Source organism: Uloborus diversus, chromosome 2 (genome assembly GCF_026930045.1).
Source record: "Uloborus diversus isolate 005 chromosome 2, Udiv.v.3.1, whole genome shotgun sequence".
Taxonomy (NCBI): Eukaryota; Metazoa; Arthropoda; class Arachnida; order Araneae; family Uloboridae; genus Uloborus; species Uloborus diversus.
Genome location: NC_072732.1, coordinates 138,735,729 through 138,757,125, shown reverse-complemented (window position 1 = coordinate 138,757,125; position 21,397 = coordinate 138,735,729). Strand labels below are relative to the sequence as shown.

At 32.0% G+C, this 21,397-nt stretch overlaps 1 protein-coding gene across 1 annotated transcript in view; it reads left to right on the top strand.

Moving 5' to 3' along the window:
• LOC129216046 (dystonin-like) overlaps positions 1 to 21,397 on the top strand; it is a 446,756-nt gene that overhangs the window by 354,569 nt on the left and 70,790 nt on the right. Inside the window, exons 37-44 of the mRNA XM_054850190.1 lie at positions 226 to 426; positions 1,304 to 1,759; positions 7,209 to 7,365; positions 9,399 to 9,527; positions 9,824 to 10,056; positions 15,582 to 15,711; positions 16,478 to 16,665; positions 18,341 to 18,664. Coding sequence (XP_054706165.1) covers positions 226 to 426; positions 1,304 to 1,759; positions 7,209 to 7,365; positions 9,399 to 9,527; positions 9,824 to 10,056; positions 15,582 to 15,711; positions 16,478 to 16,665; positions 18,341 to 18,664 — 1,818 coding nt within the window. The remainder of the gene's footprint in view (positions 1 to 225; positions 427 to 1,303; positions 1,760 to 7,208; positions 7,366 to 9,398; positions 9,528 to 9,823; positions 10,057 to 15,581; positions 15,712 to 16,477; positions 16,666 to 18,340; positions 18,665 to 21,397) is intronic.

Genomic DNA, 21,397 nt, shown 5'->3' with positions numbered 1-21,397 from the left:
TTGTAAATATGGATGTGTGATTTTTTTTTTTTTTTTTTGCTTCTTACTATTCTAAGATAAACAAAATATTTTGTGTCATACCTGATAAATATTTCTCAAAATATTACTGTCAGTCTAGTTTCTTAACATGTTTTTGATTATATATTTTATAGATCATGATATTTTTTTCATAATAAATGCATTGGTTATCTTCTCTTCATTTAATATTTTTCTTTTGATTTATAGATCCAGTCACATAAAGTTATATTAGCTGACATTGATGGACAAAAACCCACATTAGATGCTGTAAATGATTCAACTCGAGATCTTCTAAATAGTTCGAATCAAAGATTAGCCAAAAAAATTGAATCTAAGTTGAAGGAAGCTAATATTAGATTTGAAAAACTTTGTGAGAAAGCTCAAAAAAGATCAGATTTGCTAGAAGAAGTAAGTTTTATGTTTTGATGAACAAAAACTATTTCTTTTTCTATTTCAATAAGTTTTTTTATTTTGGTTTAAGAACAGTATTGAATATCTATTCAATGCTTATAACAATATTACAATTTTAGAATTTTGATTTTACTTACTATCAGTTTGTTACTATGCGTATGGGTAACGAGACAACATTTTCAACTTTCAACTACATTCTCAATATTGAAAAGAATTGATGTTGAAAATTTAAAATACTTACTAATTTATTTTATTGTTATATTTTATGGATGCATTGTTCAAAACTCCAAATGTGTTTCTCTCATTTTGCATTTTGTTTTGTTTTAAAATCTACAATATTATTAACAAAACACTGAAATAAAGTTTCATGATTCCAATTAATATATTTTATTGCTTCATTTTCTTTTCTTTTTTCTTCTTTTTTTTTACTTTGACATGTATTTTATGAAAATATTTTGTTTTTTAGCAATGTAAATATGAATTTATTTGTTTAAAATTCAAAATAATTTTCATTTGGACTTATTTTTCATTTTTCTAGCAATTGTTTCCATCCTTCGATTTCATTAATAAGTAATTTGGCCATTTCATGGAAAAGCTGTTATTTTGTTCTGTACCTAACAGCACAAATATTTCACTAAAAGGAAATAATTTTAAAACGTAATGAGCAAGCAGTTTTGCTTAATAAATCACGCATATGTTTGTGACTCCTGAAGCAGCAAAATTTTGTTCCTTACCCTTTTAAATTATTATTTTTAATGAAACGTATGAGCTGCCATGTGTGAAACAATGTGTCGGAATTCGGTTTTTCTGTGGAATGGTCCAATTGTTGAAAAAATTGGCTTATTTTCAATTTTCTTTTTAAAATTTATCTTAGGTTTGTAAAGCACTTGGCTTATTCTCCAACATTGCTGTCAGATTTGAAGAATGGTTGACTACAATGCTTGATATAACTCGGAACAGAGATCCTGCTCATTCGGAGGCACACTATTTGAGTGTTATTGAAGATGTTATCAATCAGAAAGATGCCAGAAGGGAAGAGTTTGAAGAAGTTGTGAGAATGGGTAAAAACCTCATTGGTAAGAGAGACGTTACTGATACAAGTGTTGTCAAAGAAAAAGTAAAAGCTTTGGAACAGCAGTGGAAAGAATTAGGAGATTTACTTAATGACCAGCATCGCAAAAATAAAGAAAGGGCCGAGCAATTATCTGCTTATGAATCATTGAGAGCTAAAGTCCTGGAATGGCTGCATTCAATGGAAATTAAAGTAGAAAGTTTGGAGCCTGTAGCTTTAGATAAGGAAGTTTTGCGTAGGCAGAGTCTTGAAATTAAGGTAAGGATTATTATTTTTATAAATGTATTCATTAATTATGTTAGATAATTTGTTTGTATCTTTGAAATATCTTTATTAATAAACACTGATTAGTGATTTTAATCTATTTTCTTTTTGTATTAAGAAAGTTAAGGTATATTTAAACACTAAATTTTTAATTATTGCCGAGTTGCTACTTTGATCATTTTTGTGATTAACCTTTTAACTTTTTATTTAATGTATTAAAGCAAAACTTTCTTCATGATTTACAAACTGATATATTTTTTTGGGATTTTTTGTGCTACTTGCCGATTCTTTGAAAGTTCACAATGTATTGCTCATTCATTATTTTTTTTAAGTGGGTAATTTTAATAAATAAAATTTGTACTGTGTTTATGCCGAGAAACAAAGTTTTTTTCAACCTTCTTGATAAATCAAATTGTTATTTTTTTACTCAGTCTGATAAATATAATTACGTGTTACTTAATAATAACAAAAGTGAGGAGAAAATCTCTTTCATTCTTTTCGAAATGAGAAATTTATTTTTGTTTTCCATATCCTTAAAATGTTTATGAACTTGTTTTGAAAACTAAAAATCATTACATTATAGATGATAGTAGTAAAAAAAAAGAAAAAAATAAAAAAAGCTTACGTTTACATAGGTCTTAGATTAAATATGCTGGTATTGTTGCATATGCCTTCTTATTTTTCTTAATAGGGTTTGTACGGGTCATGGAAATCCTGGAAAGTCATGGAAAAAAATAACAGAATTTCAGACCTGGAAAAGTCATGGAAAATTTAAATTTTCATTGAAAGTCATGGAAATTTATTTCAAGTCATGGAAAAATGTCTTGGACAAAGAGAAAGGAGCAGTAGCTAAAAGAGCATTTGAAATCTTGAGTGATTTAACAGTATAGCACATAAAGCTATTGAAAGTGGAAAATTGAACGTTCCAAAAATCAAATTTGAATTTTGAAATCTCATTGCATCCACTTCCATGGGTGCAAGACCTTCCGTCTCAGGACGGATTTCCGTCTTGGACAAAATTTCCGAGACGGAGGTTGGGACGGAAAGAAATTCTATGAATTTTCTTTCAGTTTTTACTAAAAAAGAAAAATTGAGTGTTTGAAAAATATGCTTTAACCACTAGATCGTTCCGTAACCACGAATTTACATCGACATTCTCTTGATTTTCCGTCATGGGCTTGTTTTGTTTGCAACGTGCTTTTGGAGGAGTGGCTTTTTAGACTCTCGCCGTTTGACTTTTTTTTAATGTGTAAACTCTGTTATTTCCAACTCACTGCATTGCAGACCGCGGAGTTGCTCGCTATTCTCCCTGATTTTTCGAAATAATCGTCTCCAATTGAAATTTTTGCCTTTTCTCTTGCTATTTTCGATTATCCTTTCGTTTTTTTTTTCATTAGCAGTTTTTTTTTCATTAGCAGTTTTTTTTTTGCAAACTTTACACGCATAAGTGAAAATTATCTGCGCTCTTAAAATGTCTTCAAGTTGAATCTGAATCATCGATTTAAAGTGATTGCTGATGAGATGAAATGTTTACACCACAACAAAGGGCATCCAAAGGGAATTTTAGAAAGAATCGGGGTGAAATTTCAAGCTGGTTTGAAACATCGATGGGCAACCGTTCCTGCAGTTTTAACAATAGACTTGAGGAATTACAAAATTCCAATGTTATTCAATACAACATTCGCTAGAATGGAAATAGGGGGGGGGGAGAGAAAGGAAACGAGAAAAATAACGGCAGCACAAGTTTGCGAAAAACCCTGCTCGTGCAAAGAGGGCAAGTTCGCAAATTAACCCACGATATTGAGGTCTTAAAACGTTTATATCTTGGACAATCTAAGAGGGGGGGGGGGGGCTACTCAAGGGCTGCAGTATAAAATATTGAAAAACTGAATTGAAAGCCATTTTTGAAGCTAGGAGTGCTTCAGGATTTCTCCTCCGCAAACTCTTAAAAATTTAAAAGTCAAAAATGTTTAGGCTGTCTTTAATGATGTAAAAGTGGGAAGGGGGAGGTTTAAAAAAATAGAAAACTGGAGTATTCAAAATACTAATTTAAGCAATTTTTGGTGTATTTATGAGAGATGGTTTTGGTGTTCTAACATGAAAATGTTTTGGCTGATGTATTAAAAACTCTTTGAGACTATACTTAAATGGACCTAAGAGAAAGGGAATTTGGGACCCTCTCCCGAAAAGTATTTGTAATTGAAGTCATAAAACTTTTAGGTTGTCTTTAGTAATGTCAAGAGGGGGGGGGGGGGAGGCTCTCTTTAGGCGAAATTCCGAAAGTGGAGTCTTAAAAGTGCAACTTTAGACCGTCTTGGGGTTCGGGGTCCCCCTTCCCCGAAAATTATTCAAAGCTGAAGTATTCAGAACCATGGGCGCCCATATGCAAAATTTAAAGGGGGGCTCAGATATTTTACCCATGGTTTAGCAGGATATTTTCCCCGTAGAGACTGATTTCAGTACAGATAAGAGTTATTAAAATTTGATAGTTTTAATAACCTATTCATTATAGGCTGGAGAAGAAATGTTTTTCAGTTTTACAAAGAAAAAAGTACTAAAAGCAAGAAAGTTCTAATTTTAAAGGGGGGGGGGGGATTTGAGCCCCCACTTGCCCCCTGTTTGGGTGCCCTTGTTCAGAATTCAGCTTTAGGTCTTCTTTGGAAGCCTTAATAAGGGGGAATTCGAAGGCTTTCTCTCAATAAATTTTGGAACTTAAATTCTTAAAACTTCGGTGATGAAAAGGGGGAACCGCAGATTTAAGTCAAATTTAGTGAACTTAGGGGAAAGAGTTCGGGTGCTCTCCCCCCCGAAAATTTCACCATGTTGAAGTATTGAAAGGCTGTTTTGGCTATTTTTGAGTGAGTTAAGAGTTAGGGAATTCAGAGCGGGGAGGGGGGGGGGGGGTCTTTCCGAAACATTTTCGAAATTGAAGTCGTAAAATTTTGGGGAGTTGCTCTTTTAACAGAAAATTAAATCTCAAACACAAACTTACATTGCCTTTATTAAACACAATGAGAGGAGAAGGGGTGGTATTCTGTCTCCCAGCCTGAAATATTTCCGTTTCTAAAATTTTAAGAACTCTGTTTTGGGCTATCTTTGGATGATTTAAGGGGTAGGATATAGGAAGCTTCTTTCAAAAAGTTTCCGAAATTAAAGTATTAAAACTTTTAGGCGGTCATAAGTCATGTTTGGTAAGGAAGGGTACTATTCTTTAAAAAAAATTTAGAAACTGCATTCTTAAAAATTCAAATTTAGGACATTTGTGGTGAACTAAGAGGAAGGGGTTCGAGAGTTCTCTTCCGAAAATTTTTTGATGCTGAAATATTTAAAACGCCACTTTAGGCTATATTTGAGTGCCTTAAGAGGGATGTGATTCGGGTGCCCTGCCTGGGGTAAGGATTCAGTTACCCTATTTCTTTTTTTAATTAATGAATATTGGAAAGTGTACCTCGTTTAAAAAATATATCTACTTTACTGAAGCGGTTTTTTATTGCTAATTTCACCATCTGCTATCTAAAAAATAATTCTTTTTAAAATGAAGACTGTATGGGGGAATGGTGCAAGTCCATTATCATTAGTCGCCCATACCCTTCCCCCACCTTTCCTTCTTTTCTGGCGCTTCCTTGGGAAACTTTCCGATCAGAATTGATTTATGTTGCAAAAAGTGAAAATCTTATGTCCCAAGCGATCTTATTGCTGTACTGCAATAAAAATGTTTACGATCAGCAAAAAACTAATGGCGGGGAGCTGCGAACGCTTTTACCCCTTCCTTTTAAAACATCGTCTAAAATTGCGTTTTTAGAACTTCAATTTCGAAATATTGCTGAAGAAGGGTTCCTGAACTCCAGCCCTTCGATAATGCATTCAAAGAGCATATAAACGTATGAAAAATGGAGTGCAATTTCGTTTTTGAAGCTTCAATTTCGGGAAGAGCCAAGAGCGCCCCCCCTTTCTCTATTATTTTTGAAGGTCGCCCAATATTGATTTTGGGACTATCAGTTTGAAATAATTGATGTAAGAGTCCCTAAACCTCCTTTCCCTGAACGTTACCAAAATGGCCTACCATTGCGTTTTTTGGACTTCTATTTAAAAAAATTTCTAGGGGAGAGCTCCCAGACCCCCCATTATTGGCAGTTTTTAGGTTTTTGGAATTACGATATCAAAACGCTTAAATATTACAATTTAAAGACTTAAAATTCAAATTAAACACAGATCCAAAAACTGGCATTGTTAAAATCTACAACATTTATACACATGAATTTTCTTTTAGCACGTATGCTGGGGGGAGGGGGGGGGCTGAAAATATTTTCCGTCTTGAACACATTACCAAACTTGAATCTTAATTTGTTGAATGTTTTAGAAAATAAAGATCTTAAGTCAGGCGATAGAATACAGAAATAGAGGAATTCTAATGCTCTAAAACAGTAGTTCCCAACCCCAACATACGGCACGCAAAATTAATCCATGCAACCCACTACTACGTTCAATGTCAAGAATTAAACATGTTCTGGAATTTCTGACCCTATTAATTTATATGCATTTGAAAATATGCAAATTTGTAAAAGAAACAAATATACTTTTGAATCAGAAGATTGATTCATTACTGAATGTTTTTTTCAAAAAAGATCTGGTTTAAAGACATAAAAAGAACTAAACTATGTGGCTTTACTTTAAAGAACCAAAATACTGTCAAGTTACGTGATGATTAAAGGCACTGTTGACATTAAAAGGTAACTTTTGAAGCAAATTTATTGAAACTTAGTGATGACCTTTGTTCTATTCAATATCATTCTGCCTGTTTAAAAAAAAATGTCAGACATTTAAGCATCATCATATTTGTTTCACTGCATTTTTACTTTACGAAAATTTGTATGATGAAGACAAATAAGAATAGTTTAGTTTTTTAAGTGTGCACTTATATTTTTTCCATTACGAGTAAGTGCTTCAATGAGGCTGTGGCATTCATATACTAGATGTTTTGCTAATGCTCATTTCAAAATATTACCAAGTTTGAGATTAAATAGTGCTATTCTCTTCATGTAACGAGTCATGAAAATTTCCATTGAAGTCATGAAAAAGTCATGGAATTTTTTCATCCAAATAGAGTATGAACCCTGTTCTTAATTTATGTGTCAGTTGATAGTTATTGACTATTGCTTTAAATTATTAGTTTAATTTTTATGTAGCTAAAAGATTTTCTTCAGTTGAACAATGCATTACAATTTTTTTTTTTTAAGAAAAGAGACGTTTTTTTTTTTTTTTGCTTTTCTATCTTAAAAAAAATGTTTAATTCTTTTCTAATAAAATTCAACATAATAATACAAAAATGTATTAGGATTATGCAATAAGTTTGGTGTTTCTGTTAATTTATTGTTTAGTTTCTTAATTGTGTCTCTTCCTTGCCATTTTACTAAACATTTGTTTCCTAATTTCATTTTTTCAGACACTAGCAAAAGAACATGCAGATTATGCTCCTACCGTTGATAAGTTGAATGATTTAGGAAATAGTTATGAATCTTCCCTAAAGGGTGACAGCCCGAAACATTATTCCGGTAGCCCAACAAGAAAGCCATCAAGCCCTACTAGACTTTCTCCACCTAGTGAGTTTCCATACTGTTGTAATATTTGTAATAACTACTGATTTTAAGACATGGTGTTTTGGTGAAAAAAGCAAGAAAATTTATTTATTACAGTAGAAGACCGTTATAACGCCGACCTATATAACGCAATTCTCTATAAACCGCACAACTTTTCAGGAGTAAACAATAGGTTTTGAAGTCTAAGAAATCGCTCTGTTTTACTTTGCAAACATAAAAATTGTTAGGCAAATTAAGTTTTGAGACAGTTTTTCATCTTTCCATCTTAATTCAAAGCTTTTAAATTGAAAATGAGTATTCATAGTAAACAGAAAATACCAGATGGCTCTTGAAAATGCAGCTGTTATGCAAACCATGAAGCTAGCAGAAGTGCAGGATAATGCAATTTCTTTTGATTGTGAAACATATTGATTTGTGAATGACTAATTTTAATATGAGTGCTTTAATACTCATTGCAGATAAAACTCATTCTGAAGGGCTAATATATAGATATATTCTGAATATTAGTTTCAAAATTTGTGAAATGATCTATATAACGCAAAAGCTCTGGTCCCAAGGTGTGCTTTATAACGGTCTTCTACTGTACTGGGAATTTTAAAGGTAAATGTAGACGTGAGAATAAAAATAACTACCCCTTCCCACTATCTTTAGATTTTAAATAAAATCATGAATAATTAATTTTATATTTCAAAAACTTTTCATTCTTTTTATTTAAAAAAAAAAGAAACTCTTCTTTCTAAAAATCATTTTTGCAATTAAAAAATAAATTATAGTTGTTTTTATTTTGCTTTTCAGGGAATTTTAAGGGAAAATAAATGATAAGGGAAATATTTAATTTGAATGGTTGCGAAGACATAACATAGAACTTTCAACTGATTAAACTCCAGTATATCTGACACCTGAAAATGTAGAGCCAAGGTTGCTTAGTTTTTAGTGATTGCCCATAAGTAATAGTGTACACATCTGAGTTCCTTTACACTTTTCAATGTTTCAATAATTTCTTGCTGAATTTTTTATGTTTTTGTTTTGGAGCTATAAATAACAAACTCAAGTTATTGTTATACAATATTACAATGAAAAATGTGATTTAGTTTTAGTTTTAATTCATGCAGTATGATGTTTCAGTGACACTGATGTAAAAAAGACTTACCTTTTTGACCCTTGTGAGGGACACCTTTCTGAATAATGTTTGTTGATAGCTTCAAGAGTATGGCTATGAAAGCAAAAATACTTGTTATTTTTCCTTAAAAAAATATACAAAAAGCTTATTGTATCAAGACTAAACTTGTTATGAGTGTTTAAAGAAAGTCCACATGAATGAGGAATTGATTTTCAGTATAAATATTTAATGCCATATTTAATTAGTTTAGATCTATACCATTGTAATAAAAGCTGGTCATAAGAAATATACGTTAGAGATATCAATCTTAACTATTGAAGATTTTGCTAATCTTTTCTTCTTTTTTTTATGGCAAAATGTTTTTCAGGAAATATAGATTTAAGCATTTTAAGTTAGTTCCACATTGAACTTAAAATAAGGAAATTATCTGTTATATTTATAAAAAAGTGAAATTTTTTACTAAAATGGTAGTGAATTAAAATGGGTGAATGTTTTCAGAGTAAAAACATTGTTAATCCACTCAATTTCATTGGCAAGCATGGATTATACTTAAAGCCTGTTGCTGTGTGATGAATTATAAGTTTCATAAACTGAAAGAAACCAGTAATCTTTTCATTTCAGGTGTGTTTACATCCATAGTTAATTGTTCTGAACCCTCTTGCTTGATCAGAACCATTTACTGGCCCTCCAGTTTTTATATTACTTGAAGTGTACGCATAAATAGCTGAAATTCAAAGGAATAACAATAAGCTGTTAAGATATGAAGTTTCTTTCAATATTTTAATTGATACCAGCTAAGGAATTAGTGAAAATATAACAAAGCTCTTAAATTTTCTTCATGATTTAAAAACTGGGTTTTGATTTTATTTTTAATGATTATTATGCCAAAACAGTAATAAATGTTTTAACATTTCAGAACATCGTAGATCCCCAGAATATGGTTCTGGTTCTCCCTTGGGTAGAGGTATTCAAAGCCCACTTTCAAGTATCTCCAGTGGCTTTAGCAGCTCTAGAAGCTCTGCGGATAATCTTGGCGGCATTGAGGGTATTCTTTTTTCACTTTTACTAAAACTAATAATAAAAGCTGCATCATTTCTATTGACATCTTAGAAACTTCAAAACCATATTTGTTTTTTGAGATTATTGAGAGTAAAAATTGAAACTCATTTTTGTGTACTTTTCTCCTTTCAAGCACAATAATTATTTTGTTTTAGAAATTATAAATCTTTATGGCGGGACCTCTGTAAACAGATGATTTAAATGGCACTCATTGTATAAATAAGAATACTTTTAACAATGTAGCTTTTTTTTTTAAATTTTGTTTTAATTTTCATTTTTCAGACCTGAGCCCAATTCAGCAACAGTTATCTGAAATCAACCACAGGTATAGTTTGTTGGGTGTGAAACTGTCAGATCGTGGCCAAGAAATCAATTCCTTTTCTGATGAAATTCGAGTTCTCCTTGATGGACTCAAAAACTTGCTCAATTTTATTCAAACTAAGGAAAGACAAGTGCCAAAAGAACCTTTGCCTGTTACTAGAGATCAAGCTTCAAAGCAATTGCAAATCTTGAAGGTAAATGTTTTGATACTAACATTTGTTTGCTTAAAGTTGCAAATTATTGTCACAAAGCGAATTTTTATCATAGATTTAAAATTTAATACTTAGTCATTATTTTATAATTAACTTTTTTTTTAAAATCCATACTTACTTAGATATAATTAAAGTCAGTTATTTATACCAATACTAAAATATATCGCCCATAATTGGCAAAAAATATGCAACAGTAGACAATAACGAATTATTGAAAAAAGTTTTTTTTTCTTTTCTATTAGTGTAGCAAAACCCCATTTGAAATATGCATTAGTTACCTCCATTCCCTGTTAGTTACTTTTCAAAAAAAAAAAAAAAAAAAAGAATAAATAAATAAATAAAATAAACTGTAAACATACTTATGTGAAGTTTAAGTTAAGGCTGATAGATAAAGAATTATTTTGTAACTCTAAAACAACTTAATTTGCAAAAAAATAAGCTACAGGAACTGAATTCAGTTACTTAAGTTAGTAGAATATTATTAAACTTGAGGCGAAAGACTTGCTCAAATGTGAATTTTAAACTAGGTGAGACATTGATAGCATAAAACATTTCATCAGTAACTATGATCAAATAAAAAAAGTTGCTGGAGCTTTAAATTTTATACAGTGAATAATCTCATTTACATTTAATTACTTTCAATTAAATATTGAAACATAGCGAATCTATTTTAGTTGATTGTAAAATCAGCTAAACATGCTTATTATATTTGTTTGAGTTTAGAGTAATGAATTTCCTGTATCTATATTAAAGAGTCTATCCCCTTCCTCCCATTTTCCAATATATTGATCTAATTTATATTTATCATTTTTCAATCCACTTTATCTGGGAGGTGCTTTTCTTTCTTTCTTTTTTTTTTTTCAAATTGCCAACTAGCACACCTAAATGCATGATATCATGTAAACTATTTTTTGAGTGACAAGTTTCATTCTGAAAATAAAATCAAAAACATAAATGTTGATGTACATAAATAATCTTTTCATTCTTTCTTTTCATTCTCCTTCAAAGATAAAAATTTTATTTCATTGATAAGTGTAAATTAAAATAGTTACATCATAAAAGCAAATGTCTCACTTAAGGTTAGTAGAACTTAGAGTCATTTTAGTTAATTCAAATAGTTTAGGTCTCTGTTGTCTGTAACATTAAAAACATTCAGTAGTAGTTTTCAAAGTAACTGTTACATGTTTTGGTTACGAAAAGTGTTGTTTATACCCTTTGAATTGGATGCAATTGATTCTTTTCTCCTTATACAAACACTGAATTAGGGTTTGAATCTCCCTTTTATAAAAGCATTTGTTTTCAATGTATTTAAAGTTTTAACAAATACAAATGTGATGACCAGCAACAGGCTTTGGGCCCAGCTAGGCTGGTCCTAGTCAATTAATTAGTCCCCAATGAAGATCAATGGCCCTCTTAAAGCTATCCACTCCCTTGCTCATTACTGCCTCTTCCGGTAAGCTATTCCAAGTGCCCACGACCCTGCTAAAGTAGTAGTTTTTCCTGATTTCCAAATTAGCCTGAGATTTAAATAGCTTAAAACAATGACCCCTTGTCCTGCTTTCCCCGCAAAAATTTAATCAATTTACATCTTTCATTTTGATAAATTTAAATAACTGAATCATGTCCCCTCTGACTCTCCTTTGCTCCAGGCTATACATGTTAAGCCTATTAAGTCTGGTATCATAATCTAAATCTGAGAGTCCCCTTACTAATTTAGTTACCCTTCTTTGAACCCTTTCCAATACAAAAATATCTTTCTTCAGATAAGGCGACCAAAACTGAACAGCATACTCCAAATGAGGTCTTACTAAACTTCTATATAAAGGCAGAAGAACTTTCTTAGATTTTTTTGAAATAGATCTATTGATAAACCCAAGCATTTTGTTGGCTTTGTTACTAGCAATACTGCACTGTTGACTAAACTTGAAGTCCTGATTTATAAAGATACCCAGATCCATAACATTTTCTGCCTGATTTATGACTGAACCCTGTAAACGATATCTCATACACTTATTTCCATGACCTAAGTGTAGCACTTGACATTTCCCTACATTAACTGCCATACCCCATTTATCTGCCCACTTAGTAATATGATTTAAATCCTCTTGCAGCTGTATTACTTGCTCTTCATTTCCGGCAATCCCCATAACTTTTACATCGTCAGCAAAACAATTCATGCTTCCAGAAATATTTTCACTGATGTCATTCATAAATATAATAAACAAAAGAGGCCCTAAAACTGATCCCTGAGGAACCCCACTTAAAACATCACTCCAATTAGAATGATTTCCTCTCACAACTACTCTTTGCTTCCTACCAGTAAGCCAATTTCTAACATAGAGTAAAGTTTTTCCTCCTATTCCTATGTCAGCTAACTTGCTGAGAAGAGCAACATGCAGTACCTTGTCAAAAGCTTTTTGAAAGTCAATATAAACAACATCCACACATTTTTTGTTATCTAAAGCTGAGGTAACCTTGTTGTAGAAATGTAATAAATTAGTAGTACAGGATTTTCCTTTCCTGAAACCATACTGCAAACTAGTCAACAGACTATTAGTCTCTAAGAACTTCATGATCTTAATTTTGATCAAAGTTTCGAAACTCTTACAAATCACCGAAGTCAAACTTACAGGTCTATAATTCTCAGCAATACCTTTAGACCCCTTCTTGAAGAGTGGCGTTATGTTAGCCAGTTTCCAATCCTCTGGCACCATCCCCGAGTTATAAGAAGCATTGAAAATATTCAAAATAACATCCACTAATTCCTCTGCACACTCAACCAAAATTTTTGGATAAATATTATCTGGTCCCGGAGCTTTAGTTGCTTTAATCTTTTTCAAATGAAATAAAACCTCCTCCCTGGAAAATACAAAATCCTCAAGCTGTATAATAGCTTGTGTCTTGTTAGTGTCAACTGTTGAGATACAGTTATCGTTAAACACACTGGAAAAAAAGTTATTTAGAACATTTGCAATATCCCTATCGTTTTGGATTAAATTTCCATACTCATCAACCAAAGGCCCAATTTGACTGTTTCAAGCTTTCCCAGAATTAGTGTAAGCAAAAAACCTCTTAGGGTTCCCATCAATGTCATCTGCCAGCCTTTGCTCCAATTCCCTTTTCTGAATCCGTACCAAATACTTAAAATTTATTAAATGGAGCCTCTCTGCACTCTGACCAGTTTCTTTAAACTGACGAAAAGTGACTTGCTTATAATTAAGAGCTTCTTTAGTCTCCCTGGAGAACCACATGGGCCAAATTTTGGTACTAACACCTTTTCTCCTAAATGGAACATAGTCCCCAACCGCTTTAGCAAGTTTCTCCTTAAATTTCGTCCACTGCTGATCTACGTCGCTATTTTCCAATCCTGACGAAAAAGCCTCTTTCAAGCTCTGCCTAAGTGCAACAAAATCAGTGTTTCTGAAATTGGGCACAAACCTAAAATTATCATCTTTGCACACTTCAAATTTAACCCGGAACCTAATGCTGTTATGATCACTATCTCCAATATGCTCCCCTACACACAACCCCTGAACAAAACTACCTATGTCACAAAAAACTAGATCCAAAATCGCCTCCCCTCGAGTCCCCTGAGTTACAACTTTATCTAAGAAACAGTCACCAATTACTTTTAAAAATTCCTCTTCTTTGCCATTACCAGGATAAAAATTATTCCAATCAATACCCAGAAAATTGAAAGCTCCCATTATGATAATGGATCCCTTACTGGACATGTCACTAATAATACGGTACATCTGTTCATCTTGTCCCTGGTTTGAATTAGGTGGCCTATAAATGTTACCAAAGCGTAGCTTTTTGCCCTTACTGCTCATCCACTCCAGCCAAACCATATCAATATCAGTAGGCTTATCATTTATGACCAATTCATTGCAAATAAAATTGTCTCTAACATAAAATAAAACCCCACCACATCTTTTACCTACTCTATCCTGTCTGAACAAATTATACCCAGCAATATGTAATAACTCTGCATCAGATTTGGTAGCCCATATCTCTGTAATTCCAATAACATCCAACTTCTCGCCCATCACTATGCTTTTCAATGCATCCATCTTGTTCCTAATACTGCGAGCATTGGTATAGAAAACTTTAAGCATGCCTCTGACGTTGGATTACTGATTTTTCGAATTACTACTCTTGTTCGTCACTTTATTTCCATTTCTAGCAATACCCAAAAAAATTTCATTCTCTCGATACCTGATGCTTGAACCATACCCCCCATTCCAACTTAGTTTTTTGACTCCGAAGCCCCTAAAATTAATCCACTAACCATTTTGACCCCCGTAGAGCTCAGATGCAGGCCATCCCTAGCAATCCAATCCCGTTTACAATGACTCCATACATCAATGAACCTGATACTGCGCTTTTCGCAAATTGACTTCAGTAGCAAGTTCATACACCTCGCACGTTGATTTAGCCAGCTCCTATGCACTCCATACCTGGGAAGCAAACCAACCACTTGGACATTCGTCGAAAAGCTGGTTGCTTTATCCAACAGGGATTCCCATTCCCTAGAAAACTCCTCATTTTTACTGTGGCCTACATCATTTGCTCCCACCCACAAAGTAACCATGTCCTCCTTATTCAATACTCCCTTCTTTTCAGCAACCATATTAACGTCTTTTACCCGAGCCCCTGGTAAACAACACCTAGCCACCTTACGCTTTCCTCTCCGAACTGTGTTACCCAACTCCCTTACCATAGAGTCCCCCAAAATTACACCCTTAGTTTCTCAATCTAACTCCTCATTTGAAACTTCCCCCTGAATCTCTGGACCATTTATACCCTCTACAACTGGGCTTCCAAAACTAGCATCTTAAGTCTTAAGTCTGAGAGTTCAGCACATTTAGTGCAAATATAATCCTCCTCAAAAACAGACTCATTTTCCCCCCTATACAGGCAGAACATATGACATAAATCACAAGAGATCCACCTGTCCCCCATGCATATAACACCCATTTTTACTCAGTGAATATGTTCCAAAAGGCAAAACAGAAAGATAAAAATGCAAAAAAAAAAAAAAAAAAAAAAAAAAAAACACAGAATAAATACTAAAAACAGCAGTAAATAAACAAAGTTGCTACACCCAATAAAGCACACAAGATCAAAAACCAGGACATCACCACATGTTAGGCTTAGCTCCAAAAAATGCAAAAACATTTCAAGAATACAATAACAGCAAAAATGAGCCCCCAAAACACAATAAAACTAAATTACATCATAAAGTGAAGTAAAAAAAACCTAAAACTAGACAGTAATAATGAAAAATTATAGTAAGAAAACACTTATCAAATTAGCAGCAATAACACTCCCTGCATCACAGGCGCCCTCTAGTGGCCAATCTAGTGGCCTATTCCTTGGTTAACAATGTTAACCAAGGAATAAGTTAATATGCAATAACAACGGATATTTGATATTGATTTAAAATGCTTGTATTACTTATTTATTATATTTTGACATTTATTATAATGATGAAAACATTGCAGGGTATCCAAGATGATATGTTGGAAAGACAACTGGAATTAGACAGGCTAAAAAGTCAAACTGAAGATTTAGCTCGTCGTAAGCCTGCAACTCCCGGCATTGATAATTTGCAGATGCAAATGTCTGATCTTAGTAAGTCAGTCATTTAGGTAAATACAGTTGAGCCCACTTATTAGAATATCGGTTAAAGGAATATCCCCCTTAATGTAATAAAGTTTCAATGCACCAAACATTCAAATTGTTTATTTGATCCCGGATAATGGAATATCCCGGATAATTATTAGAATAATTTTTCATGGCAAATTAGTTATTCCATTCAGCGGGCTCAACTGAATCTCAATTTGATAGTTATAATAATGTATTTTTTTCACTTAAGGATATTTTCTTATCAAATATATTTCAAGAAATATTTCTCGCAAATAGTTTTACAGTAGAAGACCGTTATAATGCATACTTTGGGACCAGAGCTTTTGCGTTATACAGGTTTTGGTGTTACGTAGGTCATTTCACAAATTCTGAAACTAATATTCAGAATATATCTATATATTAGCACTTCAGAATGAGTTTTATCTGCCATGAGCATTAAAGCACTAATTATACAATTAATCATTTCCAAATATATACGTTTCACAATCAAAAGAAAGTGAATTATTCTGCACTTCTGCTAGCTTCATGGTTTGCATAATTGAAAAACTGTTTCAAAATTTAACTTGCCTAACAATTTTTATGTTTGCAAGGCAAAACAGATGGATTTTTTAAATTTCAAAACCTATTGTTTACTTTGAAAAGTTGTGCGGTTTATAGAAAATTGCGTCATATAATTTGGCTTTATAAAGGTATTCTACTGTAGTACTTTTTAACAGATTGTGCACATAATTTAATTATATCATATTTATAGGTCATCGATGGAATGAACTTATGTCATCCTTGAGAGAAAAGACAAAGTTTTTGCAGGATTTGAAAGACTTTCAAGATTCTCAAGAAGCCATGAACAGCTGGTTGGGTCAAAAAGAGAAAATGTTCCAGGTTTTGGGACCTATTGCCTCTGATCCTAGAATGGTGAATGCTCAAATTCAACAAGTGCAGGTAAAAATCATATTACTTCTGAGTTATCTTCTTTTGAATGCTTCTCACTTTTGATGGTGTTTAGAAACAAAGTTACAGTTTATTTTGTTTTCTGTTATTTCTTCTTGTTTTGAAGAATTTGCTTCAGATGCCTTTAAATTTATAAAAAAAGAATTTTTTAAAATTTTGATGCTCTTTTTTTTTCCTTCCCAGACAGACAATTTACAAAATTCTTGATATAAAATTATACTTTCATAAAAGTAATTTTTTTTCCAATGTCCTAATTGTATAGTTTTTGTTTCCTAATTTCAGGCTGAGCTTTTTTTTTTTCGTATTTCTGATTTCGTTTTTGTTCACCCTTCATTTTTTGCCAAATGAATAATTTCATGTTACCAATTTTATTTTTATCTAATTAATCAAGTTTTTACCAAAAGTAATAAGTATACAACTTTTAGTCCCAGAGGAAGAAAATCTAGATGAGCCTCAGATAGTGAAAGAAGGTTAATTCATAATGATACTTGTTGAATCTTTTAATGTTGTTGTAAAGGTATTGAACATTTTAGAGTGAATCAATATTACCGTGATTTTGGGTAGATAAGCCGCGGCTTATACGTGTTTTAAAGTGACATTTAACATCTCAGCATATCTGCCAGGGAGATGTATCCAAAGATGTGGCAATGTTAGAATTCATTAAAAAAATGCTAGTAGAGCTTGAATTGCACCATGAAACAGATTTCTCATTAAACTTAATTTCTCATTCCCATAAATCTGTGTTAGTTTGCGCCTATTTTACGTTGTTTGCTGTTGTTGTTCTTTCCAATGTTGGCAGATTCATGATGGTACCATACATTTCACAAGGCTGCAAAATGGTGGTATCACTAACTTGTTTGAGTTATATTTAAAATGTCTCAATGATGATAAATTAAAAAAAAATCAATTCATAAAAGTTAAACAATTTTTCTATGTACTACTAGGTATAACATGATTTGAAATCATCTCATCCAATCAAATGTAGATGAATGTATCTAGCAACATTAGTCACTTGTGCAGTCACTTATTAAAGTTTCGTTCTTACTATAATAAATGATCGCATCCATAAAAATGCATTTAATAGAGAGAGATATATATAGAGATTGAGGGACACCATGTTTTGATACGCTCTTCTGCGGCATATACGATGGGGCGGCTTATCCGATGAACTTTTGTTTTTAGTTAATAAATTATTGCACATGCAACATATACAATAGGGCAGCTTATCTACCTGAAATTACAGTAGTAGATTGAAATTTCCGTTCAGTAACTTGTAAAACTATTGAGATTTGTTGTTGAAATTGCAGTTCTGTGGAATTATCAAATCACTTTGAACTGCCATGAAACTCAAATAATAAGTTTATATCGAAATTAAATGCTTAAAACCATGTGTAGTACTGACCCAGAATTTTGTAACAGTATCCCATAAAAGGAACACAATGAATATTGATCTTTATAAGCTGAGAATAAAAAATAATAATTGTGTTTTTGTAACGCTATAGTATTGCAGAGATTCATTACTAACAGTTTTTAAAGCATATTTATTTCTTGAAAGCACTTTGTTTTTCATTGTCTCTGCTTTTGAGGATTTATAGGTTAATAAAAATTTTATAATCATCAATAAAAGTATCAATAAATGTTTTGAAATTATAAATTTTTTCTACAGGTTTTGCGTGATGAGTTTACTTTACAAGAACCAGTGTTAGCGAAGAGCCGTGATTGCGGTCATGCCATATTAGATCACTTAGATGTCAATAGCCCTGCTGCTAAGAAAATACGTGACCAGTTGCAAAGTACAAACACACGATGGGACGACCTGATGAGCAAGTTGGCTGATCGAGAACATAATCTTGATGCTGCAGTTGGAGCTACGAAAGACTTCCAAGACAGTTTGAACAGACTCCAAGATCGTCTGCAACATATTGGGGATGAATTTGATCATCTGTCAGAAGCCGGATCAGATGCCGAAGATCAGCTGAGGAAACTAATTGTATGTTACGTTTCTGTAATGATATTTGAAAACCCCTTCTTTTTGGCATGAAGCTCTTTTTATTACGTAACGTTGTGGTGCTTAACCTGTTTTTAATCACGGGCCGCACCTCATATTGAGATGACTCTCGTGGGCCAGAGCACAACTAAAATGTAAATACACTCATTATTTTTTATATAGCATGAGAAAATTTGTAACAGGGTAGAAAATTGCAAACCAAAAACTGGTCTACCGTAGGAAGGTAAACGCACTACAGGGTTGAATTTTTGAGATATTTGAAGAAACGTATTTCAGATTCCATACAAATAGAGAAATGGTGGAATTGGACTTTTTTTTCCCAGGCTTAATTTTGAGCAGAAACGTAATCAGCAAGCTTGTACAACAAAGCTGAAGTACAATAAATGACAAAAATGCAAAACAAATGAAAAATTTGCAGGTACTGCGTTTCACCTTCCCACGGCAGTGTTATTATCATTATTATAGACCTTTTTTTTTCTTTTTAAATTGGTGCCGGGTCATTCTCACAAAAAGGTGACTTTTTCAGTCCCTTAGTAATAAATAATAAAAACTTCAGTACATTCCTTAATATTTTTTTCATGTGTTTTAGTTAAGTTTTGAACTAATTAATTTTATGCATGACAAGTAAATAAATTTAATATTTCAGTTTTATTTTTTAATAAATGATGCTTTAAAATCCCCTTCGTGGACATTCCTAAGTCTGTGAGACAAAGCAATTTGTAATTGGTCTCAAACTGTTTAAATTGGTTTTAAATATCTTTGATTGTATTAACTAGCTAAGAGTTCTAAGATGTTTTTAAAATAAAATTAAAAAATAAATAAATTGTATTTATAAAGAAAATGACTCATAAACTTTGTCCCTAAGATTGAAGTCTCCCTCCGTGGGCACTTAAAATAACTTAATAAATACATAATAGAGGGCAGCAAAAGTCAAGTTCATATAAGGTAAATGGTAGGATACTTAGCCATTTTGTTTTCTAGAGATCAACTTTAGTTCTCTTGTACACTTGTTGGATTGTTGTCTCTAAATCTGGTTTGGCAAAGTTCTTAGTGTATTCTCCGTGGTCATCATACAAAAGGTAAAATAAAACTGTTTTGTATTTGAAACATCATTTTTAGATAGCAAAAGTAGTACATTTGATAAAAAGAAGCATTCCATTTTTTAAACTTTAAAATCAAAACTCTGAAAAATTCTAAAGCTTACTTTTGTCTCCTCCGTGGACATGGCATGTCCACGGAGGAGATGACGTGGTCCACGGAAGAAACAAAGCCTTAGAAAAAATCATAATAAATTTCAGTTTGCTAAACAAAAATAGGGCAATTTTGTTTTGTATTTTTTATAGAACAGAAATTAAATTTGACTCTTAAAGAAATTCATTTTGTCAGTTTTTCTCTCAAATGATTTCTGTAATGTTTTATATATATATATATATATATATATATATATATATATATATATATATATATATATATATATATATATATATATATAATAAAAGTGAAAAATATTGAAAAGACCACACCAAGAGCCCATAGATGCGCAACGCAGCAAAACTAAAAAGCCAAGTAAATATAAAATAAAGCAAACAGAATTACAAATATTAAACAAATTATAAATAACAAAAGATGATAAAAAGGCAAGATACCTCACCTGTCTTAAGTTGTGGTGATCAATGTAAACATTACCATTTGGGATTAATTCACCGAGAAAGGATAAGAAGCAAACCAAAAATCAATGATTATGTTGTTGTACAGCAGGGATGCACAACCTATAACCTGCGTGCCAGAAGCGGCCCGCAAAGCTTGTTAAATCGGCCTTTGGCAAGTTCTTCAAGAAAAAGAAAATGATTTTTTTTTGAATTAAAAAAAATATCTTTTGATTTACTAGGTTTTTTTTTTTACTCATCAATGAAACTAAGAACATACTTTCGATATTTTCTTTTCCAACTAAATTAGGTTGCACTTTATTGATTTTGTTACAAATGCTAGAATGTTGATTTTTTTCCAATAAAATAGGATATTCATAAAGAGCGAGGTCCTGAGTCTTTATTTCAAAAGCTTCCACATTTTAATTTGTTAATGTTAAGTAAGAGTCACATAATAGTTCATATAGCTTTAAAACGCATGTTTACTTTCATAACAACCTTTATTGACACTTTCTTACATAAAAAATATCCTACGTTGACTATTATATCCCCTCCGTGGACGAGGTGGGATTCAAAATATTTGAAATCTTTTTAAAAATAAAATAGAAAACTTAACCACTACTATAAGGACATAATTTATAAACAAACAAAAACATTTATGCAATTTTTATTATTTTTTTACTTTTTACTTAGTTTTGTTAAAAGAATTTTTTTGGCCTATTTGTACCTTTTCTGTAGAATGACCCTGCCGTATTTCCATAAGTTTTATAGAAACCAATTTTTGACGATTTCACTCCAAGAATCATTCTTAATGTTGAATGAAGATGATAGGATGTTTTGGAAGGTTATAGGACATTGTTTTTGGTTTTTTACATTGAACATAACAATAGGCCACATATGACCCTCAAGTCATATGTTGGACACCACTCATTTAAATCATCATTGTTTGTTTCTTGTATGATATGTACTAACTTTTTTCATGAAATCTGGATATCAATTTTTGACTATGAAGAACATTTAAAGTATGTAGCAAATTGTTGGCCTATCTTGATTATTATACATTATATAA